At 47.9% G+C, this 24394-nt stretch overlaps 1 protein-coding gene across 6 annotated transcripts in view; it reads left to right on the top strand.

The window, feature by feature from the left end:
* PFKFB3 (6-phosphofructo-2-kinase/fructose-2,6-biphosphatase 3) overlaps nucleotides 1–24092 on the top strand; it is a 42781-nt gene extending 18689 nt beyond the window's left edge. Inside the window, exons 1-17 of one of the 6 annotated variants that reach the window (XM_061368646.1) lie at nucleotides 3457–3895; nucleotides 8888–9013; nucleotides 9346–9442; nucleotides 9916–9982; nucleotides 10106–10180; nucleotides 10488–10544; nucleotides 12522–12646; nucleotides 13428–13635; nucleotides 14155–14301; nucleotides 14635–14739; nucleotides 15703–15832; nucleotides 16039–16101; nucleotides 16259–16323; nucleotides 17741–17911; nucleotides 18997–19019; nucleotides 20874–20921; nucleotides 21871–24092. In XM_061368646.1, coding sequence (XP_061224630.1) covers nucleotides 3817–3895; nucleotides 8888–9013; nucleotides 9346–9442; nucleotides 9916–9982; nucleotides 10106–10180; nucleotides 10488–10544; nucleotides 12522–12646; nucleotides 13428–13635; nucleotides 14155–14301; nucleotides 14635–14739; nucleotides 15703–15832; nucleotides 16039–16101; nucleotides 16259–16323; nucleotides 17741–17911; nucleotides 18997–19019; nucleotides 20874–20921; nucleotides 21871–21877 — 1593 coding nt within the window. In that variant the 5' untranslated portion in view covers nucleotides 3457–3816 and the 3' untranslated portion in view covers nucleotides 21878–24092. Of the gene's footprint in view, nucleotides 1–3456; nucleotides 3896–8887; nucleotides 9014–9345; nucleotides 9443–9915; nucleotides 9983–10105; nucleotides 10181–10487; nucleotides 10545–12521; nucleotides 12647–13427; nucleotides 13636–14154; nucleotides 14302–14634; nucleotides 14740–15702; nucleotides 15833–16038; nucleotides 16102–16258; nucleotides 16324–17740; nucleotides 17912–18996; nucleotides 19020–20870; nucleotides 20922–21870 lie in introns of those variants that run through there. The other 5 variants (XM_061368645.1, XM_061368650.1, XM_061368649.1 and 2 more) reach the window with 5 other exon arrangements.
* Nucleotides 24093–24394: the final 302 nt, after the last annotated feature.

Below are 24394 nucleotides of genomic sequence, written 5' to 3'. Positions count from 1 at the left end.
ATTCTGACAGAAACAGGGTTTTTCACCCTTTTCTCCCAGGCCCCCTCCTTTGTGCTGCCTTTCCCTCTGCACCTCACTGCACCTCTGCGTCCTTGGGATGCTCAAGATCATTTTTTTCCCTGTCTACCACCAAGACCCTCAGTTTTCAAGCCCAGTTTTCATTTAGACGTTCTTCATTTAGAGAGGGACATTTTTACAGGGGTGTGTAATGATAGGACAAGGGAGGCGTGGCTTTAAGATGAAAAAATGCAGATTTGGCTCAAATATAAGGCAGAAGCTCTTCCCTATGAGGGTGCTGAGGCACTGGCACAGGGTGCCCAGAGAAGCTGTGGCTGCCCCATCCCTGGCAGTGTTCAAGGCCAGGTTGGACACAGGGGCTTGGAACAAGCTGCTCTAGTAGAAGGTGTCCCTGCCCGTGGCAGGGGTTGGAACTGGGTGAGCTTTAAGGTCCTTTCCAACCCAAACCATTCTATGGTTCTATGATTACATTTTCACTATTATCCCTTTGCACATATTAAATCCCTGCATGTTCCTGTGATGGGGTAGGTAACCCTCACTCCATGTCTTAGCTAGTGCTGCCGTGCTCACCGCCCCTTTCATCATTACTTATAAGTAGTAAGGATGCTCCTTCCAGCTGACCTCGCTTGCAGCAGCTGGGTGTTCATGCCTTTGAAAACCAGGCCATGTATTTTGGAGTCAAAGCTTTCCGCTCCAGTTATCTGGGAGTTTTTAAGCCAAGAATTACGAGGTGGATCTAATCTGAAGTGACGGTGGATCTTCATTCAGGCAGGGTTTTGCTTTCGGGCTCCTTTCCATGTTGTGGGGGCTGTGGTTTCCACAGTGAAATCCTGCAGGAGGAAGGAGGATACCCAACCTCTGCAGCATCACGTCGGGTTTATTCCTTCTGCTCATGTTTTAGCTGGAACTGGTTTTTTGTTGCCCTCCATGGAAAAAATGTATGGGATTTTGGAATAACAAACCCTGTCCTTTCCCAGGCCAGGTTGGACAAGCCTTGGAGCAACCTGGTCTAGTGGAAGGTGTCCCTGCCCATGGAAGTGGGTTGGAAATAGATGAGATTTAAAGGTCCCTTCCGACCCAAACCAGTCTGATTCCCAAGGATGGATTTTGTCCAGGCAGCACCTCTTTGTGACCCCCCATCCCCACCTGTCTCAGCCAGAGCATCGCTGCTGATCCCCATCTCCCTGCCTCCATCCCAAATCTGCCTCCCTCATAGCAGTTAATTCATTATTCTCTTTTTGCCTGTGAATACTCTTTCCCTGCGTAGGAGAGGGAAGGATTGTGCATTTTTTTTTACTCCATCCATCTTGGCTCCATGTAAGGAGAAGGCCAAAAATATGTTCTTTCTACATCTGGTGTAAAAATATAAGCCCTATATAATGAAAAAAGGGAACAACGGGTGACTTTAAGTAGCTGAGATGTTACTCATCAAGATTTAAACTCACAGACAGGCTTTGCTTTATTAACATTGCTGCTTCGGGTGGTGTTACTGCTGGGCTGACAGAGGCAGCCTGATTTAAGCGGGGAACGTGACTGGGGGCAACTTGGCCATGGGAACAATAATAATTAGGCTAAAATAGTAATGAAAACCATTAAAATAATTGAAAGAAGAATAAAAGTAATAAAGAAGTAAGGGAATAAGTAACAAAATAATAAAATATGAGTAAGAACTTAATAAAAAATATAATTACTGATATATACATAAGATTAAAATAGTAAAGTAATAAAATAAATAGTAAATATCAGAATAACATGTATTTTATTGTTATGCATAATTTCAGAGGTAATAAAGTGATAAAGGCAAGAAATAATATAATAGGGAAACATAGTAAAAGAAAGAATAATAAATAAAAGTACCAAATAAGGTAATAATAAAACTAATGAGACAAATTAATAATTTATTAAAATACAAGTGATTAAATAATAGAAATGGTAAATAGTAAAATAATAATACCATAAAAGGACAAGTAATAAAGTAATAAAAGCATTAAATAGCAAAATAATTAAATGTAGTGAAATCCTATGGATAGTAAGTAATAAAATAATAAAAATAAGAGACAATACAATTATGGGAGTAATAAATATTGAAATAATAGCAGATAATGTAATAGAAATAAAAACAAATTAAAATAACAGATATCACGATAACAAGATGTATTTAAATATAATAACGATAATAATAAATATAATAACAGAATAACATAATGTAATTAATAAGGCAATAAACTCCATAACAACATGGTTAAGGAGACCCCAGCGCAGTCAGTAACCAATAGACAGCGCTCATTGACCCGCCTGGGGGGCGGGGCAAGGCGAGCAATGGGCGGGGCCAGGCGAGCAAGGGGCGGGGCCTGTGGAACGTTCCCGGCCCCCGCGACGTGAGCGACGTGCGGATACCCGGTCCCTGCGGGGCTGGGGGGGGGATCCCAGCGCGGCCGGGACCGAGCGGGCACCGCAGCATCCACTGAGCCAATGGTGCTGCTCGGGGTGCTTTCCTTTTGCGGTCCCTCCGTTGAGTCGATGTGATTTAACCCCTGGGTTTGCGTTCTTGTTTCTATTTTAATCGTGTTCTCTATTTTTTTTAATTTATTGTTAATTTTACCTTTATTTTTATTTTGTGTTTCATTATTATTTATTTAATTTTACATTTCCTTTTTTTTTATTTTTTATTATATATTACTTATTTGATTTTACCTTTTTAATTTTTATTTTATTTTTACCTTATTTAGTTTTTATTAATTTTAACCTTTATTTTATTTTTGTTTCATTCTATGTTATTTAATTTTACCTCTTGCTTTATTTTTATCATATTTTTGTTTTAGTTTTATTATTGATTTTATTTTACCTTTTGTTTTTATTGGATTTTTTCCTATACTTTTTTTTTCTTTATCTTTTCCTTTTTCTTTTCCCTTTTCCTTTTTTTTTTTTTTTTTTGTAATTTCCATTTATTTTCCTTTCCCATTCAATTCCATCCTTCCCATTTCATTTCATTCCCATCACACCGATTTTAACTTCCCCCTTTATTTCCACCATCCTTCACCCATCTCCATCCCTTCCAAGCACCGCTCCCCGTGTCCCTGTATCCTGCCCTCCCATAATCACAAAGCCTCCCCGGGCCGCACGGCGCCTCCTTTGTCCCCGCTGCAGTGCGGGGGGCCGGCGGCAGGCGGCAGCGCGGGACGGAACCAGCCCGCCCGAAGCCCCCCCCCTTTCCCTTCCTCCTCCTCCTCCTCCCTCCGCCCCGGAGGGCGGGCGCGCCGGCCCGGCCTGCCGGGATACAAATAGCAGCGGCTGCTGCCGCCGGTCCATCCTGAGTGGAGCCGGGAAGCGTGAGCAGCAGCAGGAGCCGGAGCCGGGTCCCAGCCCTCCCCCGTCTGCTCACGCTGAGATTTTTCTTTTTTTCCTCCCCCTTTTTAATTTATTTTGATTTTTTTTTTCAAAAATAGAAGGGGAATTAATTTATTTTTAGCATTTTTAATTATTCTTTTTTTTTCGCATCCAGACCACGAGCACCGGCCGGACTCGCCCGCGCTTCCCCCGCGGTGCGCGCACCGTTCCTGCCGGCTTTGTGCGCTGAAGCCCCGTCCCTCCTCTTCCTCCTCCTCTTTCTTCCTCTCCTCCTCCTCCGCCGCCGCCGCCGTGCAGCCTTAACGCGACTCCGTGGAGCATCCGAGAGCGCAGCAGCGGCTGGTCCAACCCTCCCCGCAACAAAAACCCTTCCGTTTTTGCTTTCGCTGCGCGTTTTTCACCCTTCCCACACTCGCACCACGCGGAGCGCCCGCTGCCTCCGTGTTAACCATGCCCATGGAGCTGACTCAAAGCCGCATCCAGAAGATTTGGCTCCCCAATGACAACCGCCCGGCGCTGCCCCGCCGCTGTGAGTACGGCACTGAGGGATGGAGGGATACGGGGGGGATTTTGGGAGCAGCCCCCCGGGAGGTCTCGATGCAATGCCCTCTTTTTCCCTTTCCCAAAATATCCCGTCCACCTCCTCCAGCATCATCCCCGTGTCCGCATCCCACCCGTTGCCAGCCCGTGACTCACTTCCAGCACGAGGAGATGGAGGAAGGTGCAGGGATCGCGCCGCTGCTTCCCCTGGAGCGGGAGGCGTTGAGACACGCGTGTCCCAATTTCATCCCCTCTCCATGTCCCACGTCCATTACCCCCCCCCCCCCCTTCAACCCGTGGGAGGATGGACGACCAGGATACCACCTCTGTTGGGATTCCCGGTGCCTGACATCTTGCTGTGTGATTTAAGGGGGAAAGCAGGATCAAGTCAATGAATTGAGGGGAAGAAAAAGCCCAGCAGCTGCTTTGCTTCACCACTTTACCCTGTGCTGTGTTTGGGATGAGGTGGGGAGACTTGGAATCATAGAATCGTGGAATGGTTTGAGTTGTAAGGGTCCTTAAACATCACTTAGTTCCACCCTCCCATGGCAATGGGGGAATGCGATAGGGGGTTTAGGATGAGATAGGAGGCAGGTGGAGGGGAGGGCTAAAAATGCTGAAACCTGTGCAGTGATTGCCCGTGTTTTCAAAGCTTGGGATGCACCTGGAGTGATTCAAACCAACCTTTGCGCTTAAAATAATAGTAAACAGTAATCAATGCTTTGGCATCCCGGTGTTACTAGAAACCAACTCATGAATCATAATCCAGTGCAAAAGCTGAGGAGACAGCTCTTTTAACTCGCCCAGCAGCCAAACTGACAGCCTGCCAGTTGTGCAACTCCAAACAGGAATCCGCAGAGCTGCGGGAGCCAGGACGGAGAAGGTGGCACTTTGCAGCCTGGCGAAGCATGGAAGTGGCTCGGGCGGTTGGGTGAATCAGTCTTTCCGATGCCTTTTTTTTTTCCTGAGGCAGGCGTTTGAAACAAAGCCGCTCCAGCCGTTTATTTCCCTTGGCCCGAAAGTTCCCAGCTCCCCCTTTTTAAGATGTAATAATAATTAAAACTAAATATCCCCGTGGCTGTAGGTCGGGCACGCAGCGATGTTCGCACATGCTGGGGGAGCTGCGTTCAGCAACAGGCTGAACATCTGGGTTGCCAACGGGGCTTTGGGTTTAGCGAGGGGAAATGTCTCCTGGCTTAATGCTTTGCAGATGGAGAGGGTTGGTTTGGTTTTTCCCGAGGAGTGACACCTCTAAAGGGAATCCTTTCTATATGCAGAGTTTTATTGGGTTTTTTGTTTTTGCCACTTTATTCATCTGGTTTCTCGGAGCTCCGAGAGAATCCCCTCATGGTGGACGAGAAAACTAATGCTTTAATATATTAAGGCATCAAGGGGTTTATTAGTGCTATAATGTGCCTTATAATTATACTTTCTCGGGGTGGGAGCAAGCCATGCAGGGCACTGTTCAATGGGAGCATTGTGGGCCTTTTTTAGGGTGGTTATTTTTGGACTCGAAGTAGCTATTTTTAAACTCGAGGTGCTGTCAATTCCTTACAAAGCCGGGTGGAAATGGGAGCTATAACGGAGATGCGAGGTCAGCGTGGTCGGCCGGGTGGGGTGGAGGAGGAAGGAGTGGAAGCATCCCTGGGAGCATCCTCAGCAAGCTCCCGCTTAGCTACTCCCTGCGGGGGGGGATAATTAGTCCGATTGTCTGCTTCTTCATCAACGGGAGGCTGGAATGGATGGGGAGCGATGCCTTCATGTGGCCTTTTGACGGCGATCCATTAAATTGCTGTCAAGCTGCACGTCTCTCACGTAGGGGCTGGGAAAGTCAAGTCGTCGCAAGCGGCTCGATGGGCAGGTCCAGGAGAGGGGAGGGGGCTCGGGATAGGGGATGCTGAGCAGGAAAGGGGCTCCCGGAGCCTTTTTTCCTTCCCATCGCTCCAGCTCCATGAGGGTAGGAGAAAATACATCAGCAAAGGCACAGCTCGCAGGTGTGGTACCAATTAACACACGCGTGTTTGTGATGGGGGCGCAGAAACGGGGTCGCTGTGGGTCCGCGAAGGTGTCCGGGAATTGCAATGGGAAGAAGGTGGAAAAGGGGGGGGATGTAAGAGGATGTGGTGGGAGCGGGAGGTGCAGGGAACTCTTAGAAGGAGACAGTAAAGTAAGGAGGTGGCTGTTTTATCCAGGCTTTTGTAGAAGAGGATTTCCTTCCCTTTTGTGTTTTGCATTCACCCCGATGAAGCACATCGGAGCCGATTTTTCTAGCCGGTAAAAGGCACAAGTGTCTGAGCTACTTCTAAATATGCTCATTGAGCCTTTCAAAAGCCATCCCTGACCTTGACTTACCTGGATAGATGTCGATAACGAGTAATGAATGCGCATTGAAATCCCTGATAGCTTTCCACCAGTGGTGAAAATAAATGATGAATTAGGTCTTTGTGAAGCGCTGAGAGCAAAACACTGGTTTCTGTTTCATCCCTGATGCAAAGTTTCCTGGAGGCTTTTGTGATTTAACTGGGTTTAGGCTCAGATTCCCGACAAAAAGTGGTGTGCTCCATGCCCTGGTGTTTTGGGAGGTGCTTCCCGGGTCTGTAAACAGATGCTGTTGCACGGTCCGGGGAGAACCAGCATCTTTTGTCAACAAACCAAATTGAGGGGGAGATTCCTCAAATACAGGTGTTTAACCCCTTGGAGATGGGATGTGTGCACAGCTTCCTGGAGTTAAAGGGACACGAGCAGTACCTGGCAATATTCCTGTTCTGGAATGCTGTTATTTTAATGGCCTGAAATCCTCTTGGCTCCGTTCCTTGAGATCCTTTGTCTGTGGGCAGGTAGGGAAAGGAGGAGTGTCTGTATTCAGGTATTATTCCTTCCCGCTCCCTTTATCTAATAAGTGATTGTTTTGCATGCAGACTCATCCATAGGTTGGTTGAGGATGTGAGGCTGGACACACTGCACATGTATCTGCATACATGTTACATGGTCCATGGGGTGTGTGACCTAGATTCATCCCTTGATACCCCAGTACCAAGAGAAATCACTCCTTGCTGCTGGAAGCAGTAGGAGCTGGTTTGGGCTTTTGAAATGTGGCACTGGGGAGGCAGGTCACGCAAAAGGAGCGGATGTGAGGGCAGCTCCAACCTGAGGAATGTGGGATATTTAGGGGGAAAATACAGAAAATATTTTGTTAGATAGTTTTCTCATCTCTTACTTTTCTCTATCTTTGGTGACTTAATGATGGGTGGCTCTGCTCTGCTCCACTGGGTACCAGTGCCAAATCTGTGACCTTGGTTTCTTTAAGCTCTTGGATTATTTTTTCTTGGAAGAGGGGGGAAATTCCACGTGTTTTGCATACGCTGTGTACCTCTTGTTTGCCCTTCTCAGGTCTACACTGAGAATAACATGCCCCATCTCTACCCATGGGGAGCCCCTTGCATCCCCAAATCACTGTCATTCTCTCCTGATCTCACCTGCGGGAAGCTGGGACAAGGCAGGCAGAGCGCTCTACCCAGACCGTAATTAAGCTGCGTTTTATGGCTCTGCCACCAGCCACTCACTCCCTGCATTCCTTTCCCATGAGGTCTCCAGGCTCACCGGCTGGATTGAAGGGTGGCTGAGAAATCCCCTGAGGGTCTCGTCTATTCCCGCCTTTGCTAGGAGGGCTCTTGGCGTGTCACTCCGCGTGAAAGGTGGCTGGCTAATCCAAATTCCATTAGGCATTGCTGAGATCTTCCTTTCCCCCTATTTAAAGTGCTTGGCTTTGTGCCTTGGCCTTTCCTGCATGCAGCACCATGTGAGAAGCAGTTCTGCAGGGCAAACCCTGGAGAGGAGCAGGGATGCTGCCACGTGTTTATGTGGTCCATGGGGTGTGTGGTCCAGATACATCCCATGGCTCTGGGAGCTGGTTGGGGGGGGCTAAAATAATTTCCCGAACTGCATTCCTACTCCTGTAACCTCAGCAAATATCTCTAAAGTGAACCTGGAATTTATTTCTTAAAGGATTTAGATAGGGAGAAGCAGTTTACCTGGGCATCCTGGTGGCTGATCTGCCTGCATTTTGGTCGTGCCATACAGGTGAATTGGAGAGGAGCTTCTTTTCACTTGCCAAGTCATCACTAGGTGATGCTTCTGGATTTATTTCCAGCTGTTTGACATGAACTCTCTTAAAGCTTAAAATGGGCTTATGAGGAAAAGAGGATAAAAGGGGGGGGGGGGGAAGGGAAAAGGAATACTTTTAAATGCTGGTGGTTTGGTAGTCATTGTGCCCTGCTGTTCTTCAGAAGCAACAGTTGGTTGCATTTGCATGTGTATCAGCTAAAGAGCCAGCAAAAGTTTCTGGGAGGTGCTTTCTGGGTGAAGATCTTGGTGCAGACCTGGCATTTCAGCATGGCAGCTGTGTGTGAAGTGTGCTGCTACAGAGACTGGACCAAAGTCCTTGGCCATCCTTTAGCTTTTTACAGAATTAGCCAAACCATGGGCATGGGAGGTTTGCTTTGGTTTTGCAAATGAGGAAACTGAGGCACAGAGGTTCTGTGGGGAGTTTAGGGCTGTTGCTGGTTCCTTTCCCACTTTGCCACTATCAGGATGTTCTCCTTGCTGTGGTTGCCAGGATGTGACTCCTGTCTCTTTCATTGAATCTGGGTTAGCATGGCTTAGCTGGGGTAGTTGTGTCTCACTGTTGGGCAGCTGTGGCGCAGTTCGCCATGCTCTGACATATGCTCATTCAGCAGATGCCATTGCAGAAATGAGTCAATGGATTCACCTACTCAAGGCTTTCATTGCCCAGATGTGTGAGAGGGATGCACAGGAGATAATGCAGAGATGATGTGCATGGGGAGCAGAGGCTTTGGACTTCCTATTGCTGCCTAAGGTCTTGGGGAAAGGCTGGGTCAAGAGCAAGTGCCTTGTAGGCTTGCTATAAGATGAGCTGGAGGATTAATGGATGCTCATGTTGCTCTTTGTCTCTTCTTTGTAGCCTGTGGGCCACAGCTTGCCAATTCCCCCACTGTGATAGTGATGGTTGGCTTGCCAGCCCGCGGGAAGACCTACATCTCCAAGAAGCTGACTCGCTACCTCAACTGGATTGGTGTTCCAACAAAAGGTGAGGCTTGCACTGGCTGCCTGGGGAAAGCATGAGCTCTGGCCCTCAGGAGTTGCTCTAGGAGCTCAGTGCCTTGAAGACTGAGGTAGTGGGAGCTCTTTCAAAGATCCCATGAGCCTAATATCCATGTCCTCCCATCCCAGTCAGGTTCTCCTTCAATTTGAAGACCAAGGAATGTCCCTCAGCTTTTTGCTGTAAGGATCCCACTTCTTAAGTGGGAATCTAAGGATGCCCATCACTAGAAAGCGTTGTCTGCAGGATCTACAGAGCTGAGTGAAGCTATGCTGACTGACTGCTCCTGGTATTGATGGTTTTTTGCCTTTTCCACACAGTTTTCAATGTCGGGGAGTATCGCCGTGAGGCAGTGAAGCATTACAGCTCCTATGACTTCTTCCGCCCTGACAATGAGGAGGCCATGAAAGTCAGGAGGTAAGCGTGGGTACTGTGTGCATGCTTGTACTTGGGTCCTAAATGAGTGGTGAAGCCCATGGTTACCTGGCTTGTTTGATGAGTGGTAAAGAGAAAGGCTGGGCTTTAGCTTCAGTTTTTCCTGTCTGCCCAAGGAGGCCTGACTTGGGTGCCAAGAGCTGAAAACTGAAGCTGTATGTATGAGCTTGGTAGCTTCAGGCTCACCAGTGCATCTTCCATCAGTGGTACCCCAAATCTGCCTTCAGGCTTAGTGGTGTAGGATATGAGGTTTGGCCTTTGCTGCTTCATCTACCATTGCCTCTGCTATGAAGACCAGCACACTGCTCAGCACGCGTCTCTTGTGGGGTTTTTTAGCAAGGCATGTCTTTCCTAAATGTCCCTGGGGATGAGGAGGTGAGGAGGAGGAAGTCGATGCAACTGGCTGCCACAAGCATCTCTGAGAACATCGGGGTCCTGTGTCTCCTCTTTTGCAGGCAATGTGCCCTGGCTGCTTTGAGGGATGTCAAGCTGTACCTAACGGAGGAGGCTGGCCAGATTGCGGTAAGCTCAGATGCACTTCATGGGGTTTGACAGCAGTCCTGGTCCAGAAGGCACTGTGCGCTGAGGGAGGACTCGGTGGGAAATGAGGCACCCTTGGTGCTAATCAAATCTTTTCTTTTAAAGGTTTTTGATGCCACCAATACAACACGGGAGAGGAGAGGGATGATCCTAAACTTTGCCAAAGAAAATGGGTTCAAGGTTGGTACCACCAGGCTGCTGCTTGTTTTGCGTAGTCCGTGTTAGTATATGGTTGGGGTATCTTCTTTTGCTGATGTATTGTACTCACAATGCTCCTGTGTAAGGGAGATTTCATTGCTGGGTTTGATTGCAAATATTAAACTCTTCCTTCGTTCCCATTACAGAGCTCTGCAGAAGAAAAAGATGGGAATGGGGCACAGGGAGAGCCCTTTGGTCAAAGGGGGGGGAGTTTGGGTTGAGCAAGGAGCTAGCTGAATGTTACAAATGTTATTGCTGGCTTTCAGCTGAGCTTTGCTTTGCTTTGCAGGTGTTCTTCATTGAATCTGTCTGCAATGATCCCACTGTAGTTGCCAGCAATGTTAGGGTAAGTGTGGAAGTGTCATCTGTTTTCCCTCTCTCTCTATATATATATGTATATATAAGAGCAACCTCACATTCGCAATCCCTGTTCCTCATGGGGGACTTCATCCACTCAATGGCTGTTAGAGGGACAACACAGCAGGGCACAAGCATTTGAGGAGGTTCCTGGAATGCTCTGAGGATAAATTCCTTCCTTGAGTGACAGAAGAGCCAACAAGGAGATGTGCTGTGCTGGACCTTGGGTGGGGAATGCCTTGGCTGCAGTGACCATGAAGTGGTGGAGGACAAGACCCTTAGAGTGGTTAAAAGGGCAAGCAGCAAACTGGTTACCCTGGAGCTGAGGAGGAGCAGGCTTTGAAGGATCACCTCTTTAAAGCTCAGGAACGATGCATCCCAATAAAGAGGATGTCAGGCAAAAATGTCAGGAGGCCTGAATGGATAAACAAGTTGTTCCTTAGGATTGAGTGCGCCCATAGCAAGTTTGCTAACACCACCAAGGTGTGTAGTGTGGTTGACATGCTAAAGGGAAGGGATGGGATCCCAGGGGACCTAAACAAGCTGTGTAAGTGATGCTATGCAAACCTCATGAAGTTCAACAATGCCAAGAGCAAGGTCCTGCCCCTGGGTTGAGGTAATCCCAAACACAAACACAGGTCGGACATAGACTGTATTGAGAGCAGCCCTGAGGAGAAGGACTTGGAGGTGTTGGTTGATGAGAAGCTCAACATGACCCAGCAGTGTGCACTTGCAGTCTGGAAAGCCAACCCTATGCTGGTGCTTCCCTAATGTGGTTAGGGGTTTAAATCCCATCGAAGAGCTGTCAGATTTGGTGTCTTCACCCACGTGCAGCTTCCCAACATCCATCGGAGTCTGCTTTGAGAAGAATATCAGATCATCTTACCTAAATCTTGGAGACTACAGTGTAAAGCATTTCTTCCTGGCTCCTTTGGGAGCTGTTGGATCTTTGGTTCCCCACCAGCAGAACTCCTTTGCCCGCTAGGCTTGGCTAGGGTAGGTAGAGTTTAATTGGTCTACCTGGGCATGATTAACTTGTATGAAAGCATCCTTTTCTCCACTGAGCTGTGCTCCAGCCTTATCTCCAGTTGCACATCTGAACTTTGTGAGCCATATTACAGTGTCTGGGAATGCATTGCAAGATACTGAAAGTATGTGAGAAGAGTTTTGTCCTGCCCCTGGGTTGGGCTCCACAAAGGGTGCTGGGTTAGGGCTGGAGTATGGCTTTTGGTCTTGCTTGGAGCTGGTGTCCCATGATGCTCTTAGTGCTGAGACTGGTGTGGAAAATATGCTATCGCCGCTGTGTGTCACTTGGTTGTGTTACCCTGTTAGCTTCAGAGTTGCTTATAAAGTTACTGATGTGTAATGCTGCTGCTCAAACCCAAATCTTTGGGAAGGATCACCTGCTAGGAGTATTTCAGCCATAACTTAGTCCATGAGAGTTCTCAATACTCATTCAAGTTGCCACTTTCTAGCCTCTTTCTAGCAGATAATGCACAGGAAGGGGTTGAATGTTGTGTTGCTGCCTCAGGTGATGGACACCCAGGTTAACCTCTAACTCCTGGGAGCTTTATTCACTCAAAAGGCCCAGGATAAGCATCTTGTCTAAACACATGCACTTAATTCTCAGCTTCAGCTGTTTAAACCTGATGCTTTCCTTTAGCATAAGAAAGCTCAGTTTTCCCGCTGTGTTGGGTGGTGAGGTCCGACCCCAATTCTTGGGGAGAATGTGAGTGGACTGATATGCATCTATACTGGTCACACAATGGTTTATACCAGACTTTCTCAATGTGTGCTTAGAGTTTTGGGTCTAGTCTGCTTCTTTTCTCTCTTCTGATAAGCAATGACTGTAAAGTGGCTCAGCTGATAGCTGGCTCTTGGCAGGACTTTGAAATTGGAGATTAGCATGATCTGACTTGGAAAGTTTCTTAACCTCTCCTTGTGGTGTGTTTTTCCCTTCTTGCAGGAAGTAAAATTGTCCAGCCCCGATTATCGTGACTGTAATTCAACCGATGCCATGGAGGACTTCATGAAGAGGATCAACTGTTACCAGGCCAGCTACCAGCCACTCGACCCTGATGACTATGACCGGTAAGAGATTTGGAATCCTGCACTGGCTTGAATTGAATGCCTTTGTTCTCCCAGGAGAAGACTAATGAATTATGGAGCTGTATTTCACTCTGTCTTCAAATACATGGCTGCACTAGAATAATATATGGCCAAGCCTCACTATGAATTCAGGTTCCTTCATTGGAAGTGCTGGTTTTTCCCAGCCCTGTGCTGGGGAGTTGGGTGCTGAAACTCTCTCAGGCTCTTCTGGGCTCAAATGTGCTGTTTTCAATCTTGTTCTACCAGTCTAAATACAAAGGGTTTGGGAAAATATCTGGGTTTGAGCGTTTCTGAGGTGTTTTTGTCACTGTCCACCTTAAAGGAAGGACTGCTTGGGCAGGCTCAAACCACAAGGTTGAGCAAGCCCTGTGGTTTCCGCCTAGCTGTGTGCCCTGGGAGGACCTTTGCTGTCCTGCATGACCATGCAGGCACTTTTCCACTGCTCACAAATACATCTGTGTGCCCTGAGTGGATTACCCCAGTTCTGCTGAGCCCTGTTCTGGGGAGGAACATGCTTCCTGCTGTTTGTGTTTAATCTTCTTTACTGCTGCAAGGCAGGAATGGTGATTATACCAGTGTTACTTAGCTCTCCATGAATGGCTATTACTTGCTGGCTTCCAGTTGAAAATAGCCTGCAGGAAATCCTTTTAGCTGAGTGATTGTGTTGACTGAGATGCCTCAAAAGGCTGTTTGTACAAGATGGTGTTTCTTTCTTCCTGTTTTCTTTACTGGCATCTGCTCATCCTCGCTGTGCTTTCCCTAGGGAGCTTTCTCTCATCAAAGTCATCGACGTTGGCCGGCGGTTCCTGGTTAACAGAGTTCAGGATCACATCCAGAGCAGGATCGTTTACTACCTGATGAACATCCATGTCCAGCCCCGCACCATTTATCTCTGTCGGCATGGTGAAAGTGAGTTCAACCTCAAGGGGAAGATTGGAGGTGACTCAGGCCTCTCCAACAGGGGCAAGAAGGTGAGAGAGAAGGGAATGTTGCTCTGCGGCTTCTAGGAGTGATCTGGCTGTTGATGTTGTGCATTGGGCTAAGTGATGTATCTATAGAGGTCGTTAAATTCGGGTTCAAGCACAACCTCAAAACAAGGCATTCCAGCCACCAATGTTGCATGTAGTTAGGGGTTAACAGAGGCTACAGAAATCTCTAGGAAAAAAGGGTATGAATGTCTTCATTGAGCTTCTTCAGACCTTGCTCAGTCAGGGCAGGATGCAGGACTGCTGCCACCCTTCGGTAGGGATAGCTAGCTCCGAGGATGCTTTCAGATCAGTCAAGTGCTTCTAGGGTAGTTAATAGCTACCTTGGCTTGCCGGACCATTTTGAAGCCCAAATGGAGTCATTTGAGGTGTGACTGTATAAGGAGATACCAGTTTAGCTCTATGACAAATAAGCAGGGCTGTGGTAAAGGGTAGCCAGGCATCTAAAGTGCCCTGTTGGGAAGCTGTGCATCAGGAATCAACCTCTTGTTTTATGTCCCACAGTTTGCACGGGCACTGAACAAGTTTGTTGAGGAGCAGAACCTGAAGGACCTCAAAGTCTGGACCAGCCAGCTAAAGAGGGCAATCCAAACAGCAGAAGCTCTTCAATTGCCCTATGAGCAGTGGAAGGCACTCAATGAAATTGATGCTGTAAGTATCTTTGCATTAGGATCATGTTGGTTGCTGCTTGGCAGAGAGTGATAGCATCTTGCTTTTTGTGGAGAGATTTTTCCTTGCTGTTGGAAAGAGTGGTACTTCTGCTGCAGTACTTGCAACTTGTCTTCTCATCTTGGCTCTGCCTTGTGTAGGTGCTTCAAGATTAGCTTGAATGAACAGATTAGAATGGTTTCTGCTTGGAAGTGCTCTGTAGCTGACCACTCAGGGCTGTAGATGCTGCTTTGGAGAAGGTTTTGCATGTTGGGTGTGCTGATGTTTTTTAACTTGAGCATGTCCTTTAACCTCATGGATGTCCTGTACTGGCAGGGGGTGTGTGAAGAAATGACGTATGAAGAAATCAGGGAGCAGCATCCAGAGGAATTTGCTTTACGTGATCAGGATAAATACTACTACCGCTATCCTTCTGGGGAGGTAGGTCTGCAAGGAGGCCTTCAGAGATATGACTCCTTATCTTACTTTAAACCTGGCCTTCTTGTCCTCATGCTGTCTTCTACATTCAGAGCAGGGGAGCAGCAAGAGTTCCAAGAAAGTAGAATCAAGAAAGGTCAGGGCACCTTTTGCATTGAGCTCTTGTGAAATCATGGTATGTGAGCATCTCATTGAGGAATGTATCACTTAACAAGTAGCCCCTATGAGTTTAGTAGTGGAAGGAGACTCTGGAGATTTCCAAGTCCAACTTCCTCCATTACATCCACTCCAAGTGTTGCACTGCCCCGGTTTCCTTTTTCATTTCCAAAGAAGCGATTTCTACCTCTGCTCTCAGTATCATTCCCTAAGGGTTGATGCTGATACCTCTGTTTCCTGGCAATCTGCTTTCAGGGTGTGACACAATGAAGTGGGAATTGGCAGGCTGCATGACACTTCAGGTTGTGAATGGGGCTTTTTATCCCCATATTAAAAGTCGCCCCTAGAGGCATTTGGGAAAGATCTTTGGCAATATCGTGACAGCCTGTCTAAAAGGAGAATGTTTAGGTGTCTGTGGTTCCTTTAGGCTGCCTTTCAGGTTCTTCATGAAGTCCCTCAAAACCCTCATTTTGGTGGGTTTTTTTTAATGTTGCTTCAGACTTTTCAGATCTTAAAAATCCTGTAGAAAATCAGTTTTCAATATGATAGACACTGCTCAAAGCCCCTGTGCAGTTGTTGCTTACCTGAGTTACAGTCCTAGACAGTTTAGTAAGATGTGAATGGCTTTCTCCTCTGACCCAAAGAAATAGTCATGTTCCAGATTAGCCTGGGAAGAGGATTTGTGTAACTTTGCTTGTTTTTAGCAGTAATTGTGTTGGTTTGGTCAGAGACGTGAAACCAATAGATGTACCAAGACAAGGACCATTGGTTATTGATTCTATGCCATATCTCTCTTTTCTTCTGCCTCAGTCCTACCAAGATCTGGTGCAGCGCCTAGAGCCGGTCATCATGGAACTGGAGAGACAAGAGAACGTCCTTGTGATCTGTCACCAGGCTGTCATGCGCTGTCTCCTGGCATACTTCCTTGATAAGAGTGCAGGTGAAGTTCCTGTCCTTTGGAAGAGGATTGGTCCTTCTGGAGGAGGGATGACAGATGGGGCTCTTAGGAGATAAGAGATGCGTTCACATCTGCTAAGGGTCTGAAGCATGTATCTCTTGGTTTTGGGTGGCCTTAGGTATTGATGAAGTCTAATCTTGCTTTTGAAGAGGGGATGGGATAACTCTCCTGCTTTGCTTTCTCTGCAGATGAAATGCCCTACCTGAAATGTCCCCTTCACACAGTGTTGAAGCTGACCCCGGTGGCCTATGGTAAGGGGAGCTTTATTAACATGCCAAGGGGTTTGACTTGTCCCTCTGCCTGAATGCAAGCTACCTCTGGGAGAAGAGATGGGGTCTGGGGTGGAGTCATCCTGTGCCTGGTGGGTTTGCTGATGGCCTCTCTGTTTCCTCGTGCTCCTTTCTGCAGGCTGCCGGGTGGAATCCATCTCACTGAACATTGAAGCTGTCAACACCCACAGGGATCGGCCAGAGGTGAGTGTGGCTTTTCCTCAAACCCATACCTTGATGTCCCTCTCCTTTCCCCTACAGTGAGCAGGAAAAATGCCCAGGGTGGGCATGGGGAGGTTGCTCAGCTGAGTACTCAGGAGTGCTGCTCTAGGACCAGAGCATCAGATGGGTTCTGCAAAGATGTGGCCTGTTGTGGGTTTTCCAAGGGAAAATGACTATTGCATGTGCCTGCTTCCTGGTGTTTGCTCAGACTAAAGCTGGCCCAGGGAAAGCTCCTCCCTGGTCTTTGACTTTCACCTGTGTAGTCGTCCACTCACCTGAGCAGGGAATAGGACCATGCATGGAGAAGGTGACTTCTCCCAGGTCTCCCAGCTGGCTGGCAGAGCTTGGGTTCAACAACTGCCCAATATCTCCTGTTTCCATGGTTTTTTTAACTGGCGTGCCCACAGCTCTATGGGATTCTATAGAGTACAGGGTGGTGGTGCTGAGCTGGTGATGGTATGAAGCAGGGAGGCCCTTCATGTTTAGGAAAACTCCTGTAAGGTCAGGTCCATCTGCCACGTGCTCCACCAGGAGCTCAAAAACCAGAGTAGGGGGATGCAAGCTCAGTGTTAGGACTGGGCAGTAAACCAAAAGGGACCCCATGGACCATGGTAATGCCCATGTCTTAGCCACTGGGACCTTTCCAACTTGCACTTAGTGGTGGTGTAGCCCAACTGGACGTTGGGTGGTTGGAGCCGTCCCCTTTTGGCACACATCTCCTTTCCTTCACTTCCCAACCTTGGCAGGCACCATAGGTGGGGAAGCCAGTCCTTCCCCTGCCATGGGGGCCATTGATGTCCTCCACCACCCTTGTTGGGGATGGCAGGAAGGATGTGGGTAGGATGGAGTGAGACACACGTGAAGCGCTTGACTCCCACTGCTCGGCTGCGCCTCCATTCCACCTGGCTTGTTGAATTGGAGCTTGGCGTGGTGCTGATGTTTGCTGGCTGCTCTGCCCTCACTTCCCAGTCTTCCTTATCAGCCCAGGCTGGCTTGTCCTGCCTCTTGTTGCTTTCGCACCTCTCCCTGGGTTGGAGGGATGAGCTTTGAGGAGGAAACAGATGGGCACCTCTGTTGTGCTAAGTCATGCTTTTTTTTGGCAGTCTGTATTTTTTTTGAGGAGAAAGCCTGTCTTATTTCTCAGTTCAGGGCCTTTCACTTATTTGTTTTCCCTCCTTTCTTGGGCAGTCGTGCTGTGTTCTTGAACACCTTGTGTCCAGAGCCTTTCGCTGCATCCTGTGTACATTGACAGTGATTTGTTGGGAAAAGCAGAGGCTGCTTTAAACACAAAAACCAACCTGCTTTATTTTTTTTTTTTCCTTTATAACTGTCGCCTTCTTACCTTTTATTTTATTTTATTTTTATTTACTTTCATTTTCTTTGTCTCACTTTAATTTAGGAAGGAAAGAAGGGACCTAACCCGCTCATGAGACGTAATAGCGTTACCCCTCTAGCAAGCCCAGAGCCCACCAAAAAACCTCGCATCAACAGCTTTGAGGAGCATGTGGCTGTTTCTTCCGCCCTGCCAGGCTGTGTTCCTCAGGAAGTGCCCTCGCAGCTGCCGGGACAAGTTAGTTGAACTCTTTTGGTTTGCTTTGTTTTGTTGCTATTCTCGTTGTTTTGTTGTTTGTTGTCCTCCTGTCGCTCCTGAAGCTGGGGACCGGCTTGCACTTGTCGCAACCTGTGCTGATGCATCTTTCTCCCATGGCTGCTGTCCCTCCCTGCCTTGTGTTGGTGCAGGAACATCCGGTCACTGGTGATTCTCTTGGGTTTTGAGAGTGTCATAAACCACCCCTAAAGCTCCAGGGTGCGTTAATTTGGTGCCTTCATTATCTGACATTTGTGCTGTCGACCTCCTGAGGAGCTGTATCTCAAGTGGGGCTCGTGCCTTCCCCCTGGATGCACTTGGCTTTGCTGTAGAGCTGGGCATTGCAATAAAGCAGATGTTCCTGTGCTTCTCTCAAGAAGGAGCTCACAAAACTCATCTTTGGCTGAAGAGGTCTCTTCCTTTCTGGAATGATGGGCGAAATGGACCAGAAATGAATAGGAGCCTCTTGGCATAGTGAACTCGGTTGCCTTCTGCAGCCTTGGGTGAAACCCATGGCTAGCTACTATGATGCTCATGTGTCCTTTCCTCTTTCACCCACCCATGAAGGGATGTAGAAAGAGATAGCTTGCTTGCTTCACACTTCTCCAGGAACAACCCCCGCTCCCTGTGCTCATTAAGGAGCTGGGTTGGTACCAGAAAAGTCCATATACATATATATACACACATAGGACCCCCTATGCCATGTTGCCCTTCCTGCCAGCTTCCTGTTGGATCTCACTGAGCCCCTCTTTGCATTATCTGTGTTGTCTGGTGTCCTCTTGGCTAGATCTGGGGCAGGTTAGGAAGGTTGCTGAGTTCCTCCAACAGCTCTAGTTGGTGGCTGCTCTGCATGAGCCTTACCACCCCAAGCACCAAGAGGGAGAGCTCAATCTTTCTTTTGTCTTTAAGGCTTTGCTTGGGCTGGTTGAGTCTTGCACCAAACCCTTTGCCAGCTTTGGGTTTGGAAGCTTTTGCTGTTGGTATGCCGCTTGCTCCATCTGGTGTCATCTGCCTGGTCTCTTGTGTGGCATTACTGACACCTCTCTGTTCTCTCTGTCTCTCTGCAGCCTTTACTAGGGAAGGCATGCCTGTAAGTACCTTCTTGCGTCTTATTCCCTCTTTTACCCCTTTTTCCATGTCTCTTGCCATTCAACCGCTTGTTTTGCTGTTGGTGTGAAACCCGGCCAAGGCATGGGCTTCTTCAATTTAGTATTTGTGTGTGGGGTTTGTATGCATCTTAGGAAGGATAAAGAGGGAGATGATGGGTGCTGCTTTGTCCAACCCCTAGGTATTCTCACTTGAGTAAATGTCTTAATTTTGTTGAGAGATAAAGCAAATTATCATTTGCCCATTATTGATAATGTCTAAATTCCTGACCTCCTCCTTGGATAGGCACAGGGTGGGAGATGCTGTTAGGCTTTCCTGGAGTTTTCTCCTATGTGATAGCATGGTGTACTGTAGGTGATAGAATCGTTGGGAAGGATAGGCCTCCTGGGTCGAAATTCTGTCTATGAATGGTCTGAGTAGGTTCTGACCTCAGCCCCCAACAGGGTTTTATCACTGGCATGGGAGTGTGTTTCCTGGAGCTGGACTGATCCTGGGTCCTGGCATCTGCAGCTCTGCAAGCCTGGATTTTGGGAACAGTGAGTCTGGACGCCTTAGAGTAGATGCAAGGATATTGTTGTCTTCCATCTCTTAAGAAAGCAAGATGCCTTGAGCTTTTAATGTGCTAATTATGAACGATTAAGGCTTTGACAGTTTGACTTAGTGCTGTTCGGCCTTTGTGTAATAGGGATAGATTTGAAGCCTTCAGACTTCATTAATTCTATGTGATCAGGCTGAGAGCAGAAGTTATTGAGCTGTGCTCGAATGTCTTCTCAAAGATCAGGGAGACTTTGGATCTGAGCTGAGGCTAGGGCAGTGCCCAGGGACCTTTTTGACCTCTATAGACCAGTTCAAATCAGCCTATGGGCATCCCTGTCCTGGTTCATTTTGTGGGCTGAAGATAGAGGGATCTGCTACAACACGACAGGCCAGAACTCAGCCCTGCTTACACATAATGACTGGTGAACCTCATGTTTCTTCCTCTTTTGGAATAAACAGTTTTGAGAAGCAGGATGTTAGGAAGCTCACACTTGCTGGATGGGTTGGGGAAGGTCATCATGCCCATAATCTTGGGCAAATGTAGAGGTTGTTTTGCTCAGCATGGCCTGCATTCCTATGCTACTTCCCTTGCTGCTCATGGGCACAAAAGCCAGTGAGAATGTGTCTGGTTGTGGGTTGTTTTGAAAGCATTTTTGTTTCCTTGTCCATCCCTCCACCCACCCTTTTCCCATCCATATTGTAATGAATAGCAGTGCATGCTCAGTGCTGGCTGGGACACTGAAAACATGCTCCAATGCTGAGTCTGGGAGATGGCTGCATCAGGGTTTGCTAGACCAGGAGCTCTGCTGGAGTAGGCAGGGGTGGTTGCCTCTATCTGCTAGTGTGTGACTCACAGGCTGCCACTGAGGGACTCATGAAGACACCTTAAGCCACCTTGGTGGTATTCATGCTGCTGATACCTCTTGGAGGCTGTTGTCTTGTACACATGACCATCCCTCACTCTGTCCCACCACAGCGTGTATGGGGTCAGGGGAGGTGGAAGGTATCTCTGTTTTGTACCATAGGACTTGCTTGGCAGTGGGTGCTTTGTTGTATCAGCCCTCGCTGCTGGGGTCTTGACCCCCATCCAGGAGGACCAGGGAACACTGGAGAAGCTGGGGCCATGGTTGTGTGCCTCAGAGTCCTCCTGGCTGGGGGATTGAGCTGATTTGGGGCCATTGGGACTAGTTGGCATGATGACTTCTGTTCCTTTTGCTTGGTTTGTGATCCAAAGTGCACTTTTTGACAACGAGCTGATCCCCTCCCTTCTTCTTCCCTTCACTTTTCATGCTTAAAGAAGACCCGTTTGTCACTTTCTCAAAGTTTTCTCTTTACTAATATTTCCAAGGTAAATGGCTGTGATGCATGTGGCTTCTCCCAACCTTCCTCTTGTCTCCTTAGATAACAGCTCAGCCTGCTCTGCCTCATAGCCTGGTTATATTCCTGGTGTTTGCAAGAGGCAGTTTAGGTAGTAAAAGCAAAAGGTTGAGAAACCTTCCTAGCTGCTTCCTAGTCCTTTTCTTCCTGCCCTGTTTCATGTAGTTGTGTGAACTGGGAAGTGTCCTTGTTGTGACCATCTCCCCTTGATTTTTCCCCCCCCCAGCCACTGCCCTGGGGGCTGGTCCTCCTTGTGTTTAGTTGGTTGTCTCTAGTTTTGTGGTCCCTACCGCATGCTGGTGGGTGCCCACTGTCACCACTCTGCACCAGGGTTGTGTCCAAAGCAGCTCCTAGGGCCTGTGAAAGCTCATGGAGTGTCACTGGGTGCTCCTGCCATAGTGGTGTCTGGTCCCCATGCTGGCTGCTCAGTAAGACTGGTGGGAGCAGCCTCTTCTTGACAATGCCAAGGATGGATAAATGGTAACCTCCACCTTGGCAGGCAGGGGGTTGACGCTGCCCACCCTCAATGGGAGCAACAGAGATGTTTAATTGGGCTCCTTAACACCAGTGGTCACCATCACCTTGCCTTGCAGGGTCCAAAGAGCAGCTTCAAAAGTGCAGACCAGACAGGGTGGGAGGGTTGCCTGGGGTTTTAGCTCAGTTTTTAGGGATATCTCTGGTGAACTCCCACTCTGTAGTTAAACCCAAGTGATGCTTGAGGGGTGTGGATAGCAAGTCAGTGCATCCCCCCCCAATCTCTCCTTGGGTGGACAATGTCCTCTCCTCTGTGATGGATGCTTTTGTAGTGACCCGTGCCGTGGCTTTCTGTTACTCCCATTTGTCCCCTTGTTGATATCTATATAGAAGATGGGTCTGACCCAAGCACCACCCCAACCACTGTTCTTCCCTTCTCATTTCAGAACATGAACACCTCGCAGAAGCTGTCGTGACTCCGATGGCACTGTGGCAATGCCACTGGCGACGCCACCAGCTTCCCATCCCATCGCCATTTCCAAAGCTTGCTTATAAACCAGTCTCCTCCATCTGCAATGAGGTTGACCCTCGTCTGTTTCTACCCGTGCCCGTTCATCTGCAAACCACTCTGCTGAAGAAGGGGAGAGATGCAGGAGAGCGGAGGAGAGGAGCTGAGCATCCCGGGGTCACCACCAGATCTTTAGGCTGCAGCATTTGCTCTCCTCTCCAGCATCCTGTTAGATCCTAGCAAGCTGTAAAGTGCTTCCTAGCGCACAGGAGTTTAATTTCCTTCTGCAAGCAGTTTTGATCTTCTTTTGTAGAGACGACTGGTACCCATCCTTCTCGGGGTGGGGTGTGTATATATGTGGATGGTGCGGGGTTAGCAGAGAGATGGGGGGAAGGGGAGGGAATAAATGGGTTTTGCAGTTTTTTATGATTATTATTATAATAATTATGATTAATTCCTTTTCAAGAAGTTGTTTAGCCAAGCTACAGCCTGTCGCACTCCAAGTCTGGCTCACCCAAGCCTGCGAGCACTAGGAAGGCAGTTGTGTGAAGTCCTTCACAGTAAAAACTTTTGGGTTTAACAAGGAAAGAAGACCCCAAAACACCTTTTGTTTTACTCAATACACCTTAAAAGGGGTTTGCAGAGAATGTAGATCTGCTTCTAAAACTGGTTGTGAGCTGCCAGTAGCATAGGGGAAGCCACACCAGTGGTGGTTTAGATGATGCTTTCATCTTGGGGAGCACCATGGAATGGTCTGAGTCAAAGCATGTTGATATGGGAGGGGAAACTGAGCACTGGTTGAGGTGCTGTGCTGGTACTTCATCTCCTCTTTGCTCTTCCTTAGAGGAAAGTGGAGATTTGGGGCGGTTTAGGGGTCAATCCCTGTGTCATTGCAGGTGGACAGGCTGAGCTAGATGCATTTTGCAGATACACAGGTCTTATGGAGGTGGCCAGAGGTCTGGCTGGGATGCAGAAAGCCACGAGAAGGGGACAGTTTTGTCTGTGTTCTCTCTTAATTTTACATACATACATGCACACACGTGTGTACATGTGTATACCTGGAAACCGCTTGGGTTTTGCACTTTATTTGTGGCAGGAGCATAACCATTTTAGTTTTTATCTAATTGTGCCCCGTAACAGGGGAAGCCTGAATACAGGCAGCTTCTTTATTTTGCATGCTGGAAAGCTGGGACTACAAAACTAGTTGCAGCATTCGAGGTGTGGGGGTGTGTGTCTGGGGGCGAGGTCTTGACTTGGACTCTATCAGCCAACTCCCAGTGGTTTGATAGGCAAGATCCCTTCTTGGCATCCCTGTCCCAGGCTGTGAGACAGCAATTATATGGCAATTAACCACTATTGCTTTGTGCAAAATCTGTGGATTTTGAATATTAACTTCTTTTTTTAGGGTTTTGGGTTGTTTTGCTTTCTTTCCTCACTGCTATAAGCACCATCTTCATCCTCATCGTGCTTTTTGGCTGCATGGCTGAGTTGGAAATGGGAGGCAAGGGCAGCCAAGTCTTCCTGCAGTTCCCATAGCCTTCCTCAGCCCTTTATGTAGGAAACAACATCCCTACAGCCAGGAGCAGAGAGGTCTGGGGAGAAATGATCTATTTTTTGGCATGTGTATGTTTTTTGGGGGGGTTTGGTCTGTGCTTTCCTTTGGGAAAAGGTGAACCACAGTGCCTAGAGCTTCAGCCTCATGCTTGAAGCAGCACCAACAGCGGGAGGGGACCAGAACCACGCTCAGTCTATATCCCACTGGAGGAGATGGTCTCCAGTGCCCTGCCCGTGTGAGCTTGTGCATATGTGTATTATATTCCTGTACAGATGAAACAAAGAACACTTCCCCTCCTTGCCCTTTTTAGTTTTAAAATCACATTAAAAGCAGCCATCTCCCTGTGAGCAGTTGACATCTGCCCTTTTGGTTTCTCTGCCTTTGAGAGAGAGAGAGAAAAGTGAATGTTTTTGGAAGGCAAATTGCTTTTTTTTTTCCAGCCTCCTTCCTCGAGGAGTCTTATCTGTCTCCTCCTGCTATGAAAAGATAAGCCCACAAATGCAAACATGACGTCTGGCTGCCCCGTGATCAATCCTGTACACATGAAATTCTGCAGCTGTTTTGGTGTGTATTTGTGTGTATATTTATATATATATAAATATATATATAAAGAAATAGCAAAAAAAATGACCTTAAACTTTCTCCCTTTGGGAATAATAGAAGTCTCCATAGGTCTACAAAACGATGAAATTTCAACCGGGTGTTTTTTTTCCAGCAAGGGGGAAAATTGGTCTTTGAGCAGCAGAAAGGTCCCTTCATACTGGAGGGGTTGGTAGGAGGTGGGATGGTGTCAGCCCCATCCCATCGCACTGCCCCCAGAAACTGGCTGCCCATCGCTTTTGGTTAATGGAGCCAAGGACCAGGCAGTGATGGTGGATGGGGAGGAGGGACTTGTCAAACGACATGG

This window comes from Neopsephotus bourkii, unplaced genomic scaffold (assembly GCF_033783945.1).
Source record: "Neopsephotus bourkii isolate Nb327-2 ecotype Australia unplaced genomic scaffold, CSIRO-AGI_Nbou_v1 NB_1434, whole genome shotgun sequence".
NCBI lineage: Eukaryota > Metazoa > Chordata > Aves > Psittaciformes > Psittacidae > Neopsephotus > Neopsephotus bourkii.
This window is presented reverse-complemented; position numbering and strand designations above follow the sequence as displayed.